General features: G+C 38.1%; 1 protein-coding gene across 2 annotated transcripts in view; it reads right to left on the bottom strand.

The window, feature by feature from the left end:
- Nucleotides 1-13,657, bottom strand: part of fto (FTO alpha-ketoglutarate dependent dioxygenase) — a 165,306-nt gene that overhangs the window by 123,501 nt on the left and 28,148 nt on the right. For both annotated transcript variants that reach the window (XM_059531816.1, XM_059531808.1), the window contains exons 2-4: nucleotides 12,388-12,465; nucleotides 10,695-11,448; nucleotides 5,813-6,046 (exon numbers count right to left, since the gene is read on the bottom strand). In XM_059531816.1, coding sequence (XP_059387799.1) covers nucleotides 5,813-6,046; nucleotides 10,695-11,448; nucleotides 12,388-12,465 — 1,066 coding nt within the window. The remainder of the gene's footprint in view (nucleotides 1-5,812; nucleotides 6,047-10,694; nucleotides 11,449-12,387; nucleotides 12,466-13,657) is intronic.

Raw genomic sequence — 13,657 nt, forward strand, 5'->3', positions numbered from 1 at the left:
TCCATCCTTTTCACTGTTTTGGTAACACATTTTCCTTTGTTTCTCCCTTTCCTATATAGTCTTATACACACACACACACACACACAACTCACACATATACACTACTGTTCAAAAGTTTGGGATCAGTAAGATTTGGAATGTTATTTAAAGAAGACTTATGCTCATCAAGGCTGCATTTATTTGATAAAAAAAAAAAACAGAAAAAAAAATCTTGCAAAATGTTTTTACATTTTAAAATAATGGTTTCTATTGTAATATCCCTTAAACTGTAATTTATTTCGGTTTTGCAAATCTGAATTTCCATCAGCCATTACTCCAGTATAAACTGTCACATGATCCTGAAGAAATCATTCTAATATGCTGATTTATTATTATAATTATCAATGTTGGCAACAGTTGTGTTGCAAAATCTTTTTTTGGAAACTACTTTTTTTAGGATTGGTTGATGAATTAAAAAAAAAAGTTAAAAAAGAACAGCATTTCTTCAAATGTTATATACAGGTGCATCTCAATAAATTAGAATGTCGTGGAAAAGTTAATTTATTTCAGTAATTCAACTCAAATTGTGAAACTTGTGTATTAAATAAATTCAAAGCACACAGACTGAATTAGTTTGAACACAGACTGAAGTCTTTGGTTCTTTTAATTGTGATGATTTTGGCTCACATTTAACAAAAACGCACCATTTCACTATCTCAACAAATTAGAATACCAATAATACCGATAATAAAAAATTTAAAAAAGTTTTCATTGAATTTTTTGCCTTCTGGAAACTATGTTCCTTTACTGTACATGTACTCAATGCTTGGTAGGGGCTCCTTTTGCTTTAATTACTGCCTCAATTCGCCGTGGCATGGAGGTGATCAGTTTGTGGCACTGCTGAGGTGGTATGGAAGCCCAGGTTTCTTTGACAGTCGCCTTCAGTTCATCTGCATTTTTTGGTCTCTTGTTTCTCATTTTTCTCTTGACAAGAGCCAATAGATTCTCTCTGGGGTTCAGGTCTGGTGAGTTTGTTGGCCAGTCAAGCACACCAACACCATTGTCATTTAACCAACTTTTAGGTGCTTTTGGCAGTGTGGGCAGGTGCCAAATCCTACTGGAAAATGAAATCAGCATCTTCAAGAAGCTGGTCAGCAGAAGGAAACATGTAGTGCTCCAAAATTTCTTGGTAAACTGGTTCAGTGACTTTGGTTTTCAAAAAACACAATGGACCAACACTAACAGATAACATGAAACCCCTAATCATCACAGACTGTGGGAATTTAACACTGGACTTTAATCAATTTGTGCTATGAGCTTCTCCACCCTTCCTCCAGACTCTAGGACCATGGTTTCCAAATTAAATACAAAACTTGCTCTCATCTGAAAAGAGGACTTTGGATCACTGTGCAACAGTCCAGTACTTCTTCTCCTTAGCCCAAGTAAGATGCCTCTGACGTTGTCTGTGGTTCAGGAGTGGCTTAACAAAAGGAATATGACAACTGAAGCCAAATTACTTGACACGTCTGTATGCCTTGACCCCAGCCTCAGTCCATTCCTTGTGAAGTTGACTCAAATCCTTGAATTGATTTTGCTTGACAATCCTCATAAGGCTGCGGTTCTCTCGGTTGGTTTTGCAATTTTTTTTGACACACTTTTTCCTTCCACTCAACTTTCTGTTAACATGCTTGGATACAGCACTCTGTGAACAGCTAGCTTCTTTGGCAATGAATGTTTGTGGCTTACCCTCTGGACAACTTTTAGATCAGCAGTCTTCCCCATTACTGTGTAGCCTAGTGAACCAAACTGAGAGACCATTTTGAAGGCTCAGGAAACCTTTACAGGTGTTTTGAGTTGATTAGCTGATTGACATGTCATCATATTCTAATTTGTTGAGATAATGAATTGGTGTCTTTTTGTTAAATGTGAGTCAAAATCGTCACAATTAAAAGAACCAAAGACTTAAACTACTTCAGTCTCTGTGCACTGAATTTATTTAATACACGAGTTTCACTATTTTAGTTGAATTACTGAAATAAATTTACTTTTCCACGGCATTCTAATTTATTGAGATGCACCTGTATATCTTTTCTAACAATATAAATATTTTCTATCCCTTCTTAACAATTTATCACTTTCTTGCTAAAATTTTTTTTTAATTTATTAAAAAAAAGAAAGAATAAAAATTGACTGATCCCACACTTTTAAACATTAGTGTATATCGTTAGAAAAGTTTTCTATTTTAAATAAATGCTCTGCTTTTTAACTTTTAATTTATCAAAGAATCCTGAAATAAATTTTTATCACAGGTTCCAAAAAAATATTAAGCAGCAAAAAATGTTCCATCACTGAAAAGATCATGTGACACTGAAGACTGGACTAATGACTACTAAATATTCAGCTTTGCATCACAGGAATAAATTACATTTTAATGTATATTAAAATAGAAAAAAAAAATCATTTAAAAAAACAATTTTTTTTTTTTAAATCTGGTACATCCCTGCTGTAAATGTTAAACTACATCTTTGTTTAGAGGGTGACTGAAAAGGATGGGGAGGGACAGAGTCTTATCAAACATGTGACAGACATTTTTAACTCCTTTAAAAAAAAACATAAAAAAAAAACATCTGAAACTTTGGAATGGTAGTGTGTGTGTGTGTGTGTGTATGTATATATATATATATATATTAGGGGTGTAACGGTTCACAAAATTCACGGTTCGGTTCGATACAATACACTGGTGTCACGGTTCGGTTCGGTACGGTTCGGTACGTTTTAGATACAGCAAAAAGAAAAAATTAGCAGATAAATTTCCTTGATTTTTATAAAAATGTTTTATTTATTAAAACTAACAAAGTATGTTTTTTTATTTTTACATTGAACAATGATGGAGCTATTCTTTACCCATCTTATATGGTGTTTTCTTAGCAGCATACTGTATAAAACAAAAAAAGCTCCTTATAAAGAAAAATGAACAAATACAAAGATATAACTTTTTATATGGAACTCTATAACTCTTTATATTGAGTGTGTTTTTACTCAATTGGTTCTCTATAGGGCTTATGTTTTTTGGAACAAAGCAGGAATTACGGTCTGTCTGAAATGAGCTCGTGAAGGAATATTGTAACGGGGCTCAATTACATTAAGCATGTTCTTAAAACCTACGTTTTCCACTACAGCACAGTTACTCATTGCGCGGCTCGTCAAGCTATAACTGGCGGCTCGCATAGTAGCTTACAGTATCACACTGCCACTTGCCTTCAGAGCATGTGAGGCGGGAGCGAGCGGGATTTCCCGCTCCAATTTCGCTCTGCTCACACCACGAGTCTGAAGCATGCTCATTCAAGCCTGACCCTGAATCCATTAGTCTTGCACAGTCATCAACAGTAGACTATTTTCAAGCAAAACTCTGCTCAATAATGGAGTTCAAAAAGTAAAATGAGAATTCATACAGGTGTAGCCTATCAATATAAGTCGCTCCGGAGTAGCCTATAAGGCGCATCAGTCAAAAAATGCGCCATGAAGAAGAAAAAACATATAGGCCTAGCCTCGCACTGGACTATAAGTCGCATTTATTTAGAAATGTATAAAAAAAAAAACTAAAAAAAAACTCTTATGGACGGGACAGTTCTCCGTTACGGATGTGAGCGCTCTGACAGCGGCACTAAGACTGCTATAAAACTTTCACTGAGACCTCAAACAGAAAGCACAAAGCCTGTCTTTAAATTTGATTTTGTTTTGTATTAATTGTATCTTAATTTTAATCAAGGTTTCATCAACCAATTGTCTGGATTTAATAAGAAGTTAATAGAAAATAGATAACCACGATACGAAGGAGCCGGTGTGAACCTGGAGTTTGTCTCATGAATGAACCGAAACTCAGCGTATAGCCTACTTGCCTCAAAGACCCGACAAATAGGCTATATATAAAGCTTGAAATGTCTACTTTTAAACAAAACAATTCAAAACGAAAGAAAACAGACTGCTCTCCCTCCCGTATTAAATGTGCATTTCTCTCAGGCGCGTTCACTACTGCGAAGATCACGAGTCAGCATCTTTCTAGCCGACAGACATTAAAAAAAAAAATTAAATGTCTTCTGCTATATTTTACATATTCATAATCATTTATTTTGCCGGTTCGTTGTGACAGCTTTTAGGTGCCCTTAAATGTTACATGAATGCATCAGCACTGAAAACATAGAGATTTTTTTTCTTTTGGGGGCATTTTGTTTGACATGCATGCCAGCTTTCGCTCATCCCACTATTAAAGTAAATCTGTTCTTAAACGAAAATGTATTGGCCGTGTTATTTCTTTTTTGTGGGATGTCCAATTTATATGTAGAAATGCACATTTGCAAAGGTGACTTAGTATGTTGTCGTAAAAGTGGCTCGCCTTTTGATTTTGCTCTGCCAATGTGGCTCTTGTGAAAAAAATAGTGAGGATCACTGCACTACAGAGTAAGGCGCTCGCTCACTCAGTACGCGCTGAAGGCTCGTTGCAAAATGGCTTATGCGTTTAACAGACCAGAAATAGAAGATCCTCCAATAACCAACAGGTCTGGTGTTTGGGTGCACTTTGGATTCCCTGTTAAACGCATTGGCCATTTTGCAACGCGCCTTCAGCCTGTATTGCTGAGTGAGCGAGCGCCTGACTGAGTAGCCTAACATAAACGTATAAGTTGGTGTTTTTTTCTTCTTCGGGGGTGTCAGGGGCGTTGCCTGTTACGTCGTTTGGGTTATTGGGCTACCTTGTTGAACACATATCATTATATTTCAAAAAAAAATTATTTTCCAAATATAATTAATTAGTCCAACGAACCGTTCAGTCCATAATGCGTACCGCGTACCGAACCGAAAGCCTCGTACCGAACGGTTCAATACGAATACGCGTATCGTTACACCCCTAATATATATATATATATATACACACACACACACACACACACACACATCTTTGGGGATCTTTAGGGTGTGGTTTTCTCCACATCTCGGAGAATGGATGCTTACTGAAAACCCTCAACACACATCCATCTTGACTTCATTTGCCTTTAGAAGTAGCTTTCTACAAATTCAAGAAAAAATTAAATAAAATAAAATCTGACTAATTCAGCCAGAAGACAGTCTTATTAGCAGTTCATAAGCCAGTTTTCCAGTCACACTTTCACCATTGCCCTGCACCCAGGAAACACATTATGACCCATTATGTTTCTGCTGATTTTCACTTAATTAAAGTCACTTGACAAGAGTAAGAGTGCCATTAGGCAGGTATAAATAACACTCAGTTTAGAGCAGCCAGCCACAAAGAGGCCTGATTACAGGAAAGCTCCTCCAAACAGATGAAGATTTCCAAGCGGAGATGATACAATTGTGTGCATGATTGTGGGGGGCGGTGGCATTAGTCATGCTTGTAAACAGAAATCGGGAAATAAATAGTGTCCTTATCAAGGTCATCAGACTCAGTTTATGGGGTATTTAGAGGAGAGGGTTTGTGCGTATGTGGGGTCAAAGACAGGGGCATCTGTTGTAGCCATCAGTAATAAAAGTCTGATTTACTGATTCTCTCTCTCAGTCCTGCTCTCAGACTGGGGTCACAACGCTTCATAAAATAACATTTGGTTTTCTTAACCTCTCTGATACACATGATAAAGGAACCTGTGGAAGCAAAATCCTAGGGAAACAGACACATATGTATATAAAAGGATGTAGATGTGTATATCCTCTGGGAAAGATAATTCCTGGTCTAATGCATTTCAAGATGACCGAGACGGTACAATCCGCTTTACACATGTACTTGAGTCTACTGTTTCTGGAACAGATGAAAGTGATTGTGTACCTGTCATATAGTAGCAGTCTCCGGACTGTAGAGGCAAAGCCAGACCTGGTGTGTGGATGTCCCAGGCCACCTTCAGTCCAACACGCCAACATGCTTTCTCTTTTTGTACTTCCTCCTTCCCCGACCCTTCTCCTTCTTCTTTCTTCGGTTCATCTTTACTTGTTCCTTCACCTTCTGTCTCTGCTTCTTTTTCTTTTTCTTTACTCTGTCCCTCCCCATCCTTTTCAGTCATCCCTGTAAGCAAAGATGTAGTTTAACATTTACAGCAGGGATGTACCAGTTTTTATATATATATATATATATATATATAATAAATAATGAGATAATAAATTATTTGTCATAGCCAGTGACCTCTGAATGTTCAATGTTTAATTTCTATGTTGACTTTAGTTTAATGTGTCCTTGCAACAACTTACAGCACATGTATTTATTTACTATAGTAATAACAGTGATCATACACAATCATGGCCGTAGCCAGGCTTTGAAAATTAGTGAGGTCCAGGGGTTTCTATAATAACCCCCTTATTATAGAATTGTGCTATAATAACCCCTATAAATACAACTAATTATATACTCTAACACTTGAAAAGAGACAGAAATGTAGATGTTTTTGGAGGGATGCTCATTTTAAAATCATACCTTAAAATCATAAACTTATTGCATCAAAGTTTGTTAATAATCTATTTATGGGGTGGATAATTTTATCAGTTGTTTATTATTAATGCAAACATACATATTGCCGACCAAACATGTTATTTTTGGATAGTCAACATTACAAAAGACCGTACCTGACAGTCAGCTCCGGTGGCACAGAAGGTAAAGCATGTCATACTAGGGCTGCACGATATTGGGAAAAAATGACATTGCGATATTTTATTTTTCTGCGATATATATTGCGATATGAAATCTAATCTATTTTTTTCTTACAAACAAAAATGGGGTGAGCACACTTACATTCTCATTTTAAATGATTTAATCATTGACACCATCGTGTCAATTGATTAATATGCACGATGGAGAGAGAGCAAGACAGCACTCGTGTTGTTTGAAAACGGTGAGCGCGCGGCCGGGGCTCCCTCGCTCGCTCTCTCTCCCTTTCTCTGTCTCTCTCCCTTTCTCTGTCTCTCTCGCGCTCTTTCTCTCTCTCTGTCTCTCTCTCTCTCTCTCTCTCTCTCTCTCTCTCTCTCTGCCCTGTTAAACTGACAGGACTTAAAAACATGCAAATGATAAACTTTCACTCTATTATGGTTAAGCTATGCAATTAATCCGCGAATCACATACGTGAAGGGCCGGGGAGCAGCTGGCCTGTACAGTTAATGAATAACGGATCAATTACGACAGCCTACATCGCACATCCTGCGATGTGACTATCGTGGATTCGTACATCGCGATATCGATGCTTAAACGACATATCGTGCAGCCCTATGTCATACATATTTTGCCGTGATTGACCCGGGTTCGAATCCGCCTTTTGGCGAAATTTTTTCTCCCTTTTCAAATTTCAAATCACATTAGAAAAGTTCAAATTAAGTTTAAATTAAGTAAATAATCAAAAAGTTAAGGGTAGGTGTAGGGAGGGCTTTATTGTCCCAGGAAGGTGGCATCCATTAAATTAGACTCAATAAGTTATTATTGCATACTGTTTTATAATGTACAACAATACTGAGGGGCAGATAATTGCCACTATTTTCAGTAAGTAGTATAAATAGCAGAAAATCCTGCTATTTTAACATAGTATAAATAGAATCTATAGATATTTGCACTTAGTGTAAATAGCCGCTGCCTTTTTGGATTACTGCCAGACTAATGCCGGCGATGCAATGTTGCCAGATGTTGCTATTAAAATAAACAATCCTATAAATAAATAAAATAAAAGGAAATGATTTCAAATATTTTGGAAATTAGATACAATTAAGTTATCGCTGACCCTAAACCGCAACTTCCTACTTTATAAATTTTCTAAAGTGTTAAATTTAGTGGAAAAACAAGTAAAAAAAATATTTGTATAATATTTAATACATAATAATACTTATAATAGCTGGATCTGGCAACACTGTCGCTCACAACACTCTGAAGACTCGTTCACTTCGGAAGCGTCCTGCGGCGATTATTTTCATACCACGGACGCAAAACATTATGAATTATACATGCAGACATTCATATGAAGAGTTTAGCAGCAAATTAGCCAGAGAACTTTTTTTTTTTTTTCGAACATGAAAAATTTACAAAGGCCCGGATCTCGGTGACCTTATAGCTGGCTACGGCCATGTACACAATTACAAGTAACTAACTCTAAATCAAATCCTAACCCTAAACGTATTATTATAAATTATTATAAGTGCATGTTTTTAATTAATATTGATATTGTGCAACAAAAAATTACAAGACCACACTGCATTAACAACTTGTTGTTCAGTCGGTTCTGGATACAATGCAGCAGTTTAATGCCATTTCCTGAAGTTGCCGTTTCAAGAACCATAATAAGTGCACTATAAGTCGCTTTGGATAAAATGTCTTACTAATACTTACATTAATACAGTACGTATTAATAGAATGTTGTGCAACTTCAACCAATGATCTGTGTTAATCAAAAAACTATGATAAATACAGAAAAAGAAATACAGAAAGAAAGTGTAACTGATAATACAAAAAAAAAGTAAATAAAATCAGAGAGGGCAGGCTGGCACCTATCAGTGAAATCAATACAAAAGCGCTCTTGGAAGCCCGAGCCCTGAGCAAGGCTTTCTCAGCGCTCAGCAGGGATAAACTGTAACTTAATTTCAGCCTTTGCTTTCTGACACAGCTCTCAAAGGGCCATGTGCAGCTAACACAGCAGCGGTGGAAAAGATTCCATCTAAAACACTTCAAAAATCACAGTGGCACAAGCCATTGCCTGTTAGAAAAGGAAATGAGCTGGATCTAGTCAGTGTTGGATGAAGAGCTGAACAGATTTGTCACTGAGCGACTCCCCTTGCTGGAGACTACACGCCACAGCACGGCCAGCATACCCTATAAACCCATCACAGATGTGTTAAAAGATACAGGCATCATGAAAAGCTTCGGTGAGATATTCTTCTTCAAAGCTTGTTCAGGTGAAACAAGAATCTATACAACACACAGATGTTATCCAAAGGGAAAATAAAAAATAAAACCCATTCATGCACACACATACACACACACACACACAGAGAGCAACAAATAAATGATGTACAAAGTGAAATTCTTCTGAGCAACAATTGGTTTCAGCTGGTCTGCAGCATTTCATAGTGATTTCTCTAAAGTGAAGGCAACATTTTGTGCAATGCTCTGCACGGGTGCGCACGCATGCAAAAGCGTTCCATCAGGGGAGTCTCTCTGAAGTCTGGAACAGAGGGGTCAATTTTACCTCCAAAAGAACAGCTGTGGAATAATTCCACAAAAACTGACACATTCACTCACAAAAACACACACACAGACCATTCATGCGCTGTTTGAAGCGGGCCCTGGGGAGGTCAAAGGTCAAATCGGTCAGTAAGAGATTGGCGAAACCGAGCTTGTGAAGCAGGTGGTTCTGGTTAGCACACCACGCTCTGTTCTGTCGAACCGACACACACACACGCACACAGCTGCAAAGCGAAGCTGTTAGCCTGACATGAAGAGAGACTGATGTCCAGAAAAACGTCTCCAGAGAGATTCATGTGAAATATGGAAGATCTGGCACTTTCTACATGGAACAAGTTCATACAATGACTGCATGAACACATTCAACCTATCAAGTGAAGGATGGTTTTGAACTAGCTGGTGTCATAATAAATGTTTTAGGTTCTCAGTGGTAAGCTGGAAAAATAAAGGATTTGTTGTCTCTTCAGTGAGAATGAAACAGGAGTGGGAAGGGAGTTAACCCAAAAATGAAAATGTGAATAATGCATTTTATACTGATGCAGAACAAAAATAAATAAAAAATTATGTATTTTTAGTCACCACCGACATTCAATGCATGGACAAAACTGTTCTTCTTTTGTTTTCCACAGAATAAAGAAAGTCATACAGGCTTGGAATGACATTTGGGTGAGTAAATGCCAGAATATGCATTTTTCAGTTAATTATCAGTTTCGATTCTAAAATATAATTCTATAATGTTAATAATAAATACAAATAAATTGGGCTGGAGTCCACTAGGGGACCTTAGCAAATCATCCAGAGAGGCCTCAATAAGTCTTTAAATTATTTCTGTCAGGATCACTAATTCACTATTGTCAAAGAGGATTGACAATTAGCTCACAAAAACTCCCTGCCCATCCATCCACCCTCCCTGGCATGAATAAGAGCAGAGAGAGCAGCAATAACACCCCTAGAGTTAATAGAACAGAACCAAATGGAGCAGATATCATTAATGTACTTAATGACAATTTAATGTGACAATATAATTAAAGATAAAGTAGTCTGACTCAATGAGGAATATCAGAAGTCCTGACTGTGAACGAAAGGAGGAGCTGGGGAAGTAGGAGGGTAATTAGCTCTGTATTCCTTTACATAGTCATTGATCAACTGAGAGTCAGCTGACGTGACATGCCAGAATGCTATGCTTGATTTAAATGTAGGTAAAAAAAAAATAATAATAATAATAATATAACAATTTAATAATCTTAACTAAAAATGCTAATACCCCATTAAAATAAAAGAGTAAACTGACATCATATGTCTATGTTTATTTGTTTTGTTACAACAGGATTACTAGAGGAACATACTGTATCCGCTTTGATAGGAGTAGGGTTTTAAATATAGTCTTGGACAAAGTAGGGTCTTCGAATCTAAGAGGCTCAGAACGACAGTGTTAGAGCCCTATGGTGCCATGGCTCTGATACAGTATTACATGCTCTACCCAGGACTTTTGACCTCTCACCTTCATTCTTTGGCTCTGCTGGGCAACTATAGCTGTAGACAGCAACTGGTGATAGAGGAACCAGGTTCTCGTCATGATGCCAACCGACCGCCATCTTGCCCATGCCATAATACGGCTCTTCCTTCAGCTGGGTCATGGCTGTAGGGTCCATGTAGTTAATGAGGGTAATGTTAAACTGAACCAGGCCGGCCACATCAGGTGGCGGAGCAGATGAAGGCGGTGAGGAATGAGAACAGCCCTGACCGCTGTCTTCTTCCTCTTCCTCCTCCTCCTCCTCTTTCTCCTGCTTCTCCTCAAGTAACCTGTCCTTAACACTCTCTTCGCACATTCCCTCCCCTGGTGTGTCTTCACTGTTTTCAGTGTCACTGCGGGAACGCTTGACACCTCTTGCATTCATCTGCTGCTTTACATCCGAGCAAAAGAACTGATTGAGCTCCCATAATGCTTTGCAAGCGTCCCTCAGGTCGGAGTCACAGCAAGGTTTGCCTTTCTCATCTTTCTGGCCTTCTTCTCCCTCACAGTGCCAGGGGATGGTGAACAGACGGGTGTCCAGATAACGGTATGTGTAGCCCGGCTGACCCACGAGAGCACGGGAAACAGCTGTGAAGACGTCCCGGTCTCGGACTCGAACAAGATCTCGGAGGAGACATCCACGCCGCTGAAGAGTTCTCAAAGCAGACTGCACCCTCTCATGGAGACCATCTGGCAGGGCACTAGACTGTCGTAAAGCCAGTCCTGCATAACTGGAGTCCCACTGTCAGATTAAACAAAGATTGTGCACAGATTACACATTGTCCCAAGGAAACAGAACAATGAAATTAGTAAAAAAAAAAAAAAATAAAAAAAAAAAAACCACTATATGAGCAGTCTTGGCCAGAAAGTACGAGGACTCCTGTAAAGATCTTAATCAATTACTTTTTTTCCATTCATTTGGCACTACAGGATAATGTCAATAATAATTCTAATGTTAAACTTCAGATGAACTTGCTAATCAATCATTTAGTGTGTGAAACTTGTTTAAAACAGCCATAGGTTTTTGTAGTGGCACCAAAATTAATTACCTTTCAGATTTTTCCAAGCCTGAAAAACACCAATTATAATTTTGCCATTTCTGTGACTGTGGAAACCCATGGAAATAGTTACATTATACACAGCTGAGTGAAAGATTTTTGAAATAAGTATCTTAAGCTTTTGCAGCAACAATGCTGCATGGTTTTGACTTAAAACAGTAATATTGCAAAATATGATATTTAGAAATATTTCAATTTAAACTAAACATATTCTATTTTATTACTTTGAATTGTAACTTAATCCTGTAACAACAAAATGTTAATGTTCAACAGCTTTTGTCACATGATCCTTTAGAAATTAATCTAATATTCTGATTTGGTGCTCAAGAAACATTTCTTATTACTATTAATGTTGAAAACAATTGTGCTGCCTAATATCTTTGTGGAAACCAAAATATTTTTTTCAGGATTCTTCGAAGTATATAAAGTTGAAAAGAACACAGTTTATTTGAAATAGAAACCTTTTGCAACACCATAAATGTCTTTACTGTCACTTTTAATCAATTTATTAGAACCTTGCTATACATATATTTATACACTGACCCTAACCTTTTTAACAGTAGAGTACATACAGATCAATCAAAAATTATGAAGCATTGCAGAGATATATTTGAATTTCTAACCAGTTCCTGAAATCCTGGGTCTGCAGGAGAAAGATAGGGAATCCTCTGCTCTCCCAGTTCCTGTATAAGCCTCCGCCTCTGTAAAGATAACAAAACCACAAATAAATGTAAATTTGATTTTTTTTTTTTTGTCTTTAAAAGCACTGCATATTCAATGTTTTCTCAGGACATCATCAGCATTTCCACAAAGAGGCATATTAGAAAGTCATACTGGCCTTTATCTACATATTATCTACAAAAGTAAAAAGCTCCAAAAGAGGAACATTTTCACACACTTTTATAAGTATCTCTTCCCAGTCAGAGCACATTTCCCAGACTCTGCTGCCATCCCATAGTGCTCTAGTTCATGGGCATCTCAAGTTTTTACGGCTCTAGAAGGCTTCTCAAAGCCACATAACCTACGGCCTTCTATGCGTCGCTCATCTGTTAAAACTCAACCTGCTCTGCCCATCAAAGAGCGTTTCATTGGGCTGCATTCCATTCCGACCTGTAAATCCAACAGCAACCGGCGTAAAACTCTGATACCCAAATAAATTTCACAAGTGCACCCACTCCTCCTCTCTGACACACACGTCCTCTATTTCTTCACCGCAGGTGCAGGAGAGACTGCCTTCTCTCACCCCGCTCAGGTGGGACGGTGGGGGGTGTTACATCAGTGACCCCGATCCGGCCTCTGCGCCCGATACCCCCATCAAGCAGCGCAGCAGAATGGCCAAGCTGTTCCCTTAAGAACGCAGACGCACAGCAGAGACGTTAACGGAGAAAGAGGGCCATATATATGCCCTATATTCCCTGACATTTACGGAGCCGAGTTTCACATTTCAGCCATGTTAATAATGGCAGTGTTTTCACATGGGAAGGGCTTTTTGTGAGTGTGCCGAGCGGCTACACTTCGCCCAAATGGGTCTTGACTTTTAGAGTAAAATAAAATGTCCTGTTAATAACATTAAAGTAAAGGCATTAAAAAGGTTACGTCCTGATTTGAGAAAGGACACGGGTGCAAGTGCGAGAGTGTGCGGATGTGTTAGTGAGTGGAAATAGGGCTGTATAACCGTTAAAGTGACTGCAAGGTTTTGCAATAACGATACAAGGAGACTCTTGAGAAAACGATGCTCTGGAGGGTTTGTTCAGGCCCGGTCTGGACTTGGTTCTTCTGGTTCTTTCCGTTAAACCAAAACAATAAAAAGGACAGGCAGACTGTCAAACAGAAATCTACAAAACAAAATAACACACTATTCATGGACAGTCTTGACTTAAAGGCCTGAGAGAG

The sequence above is a fragment of the Carassius carassius genome, chromosome 3 (genome assembly GCF_963082965.1).
Source record: "Carassius carassius chromosome 3, fCarCar2.1, whole genome shotgun sequence".
Lineage (NCBI taxonomy): Eukaryota > Metazoa > Chordata > Actinopteri > Cypriniformes > Cyprinidae > Carassius > Carassius carassius.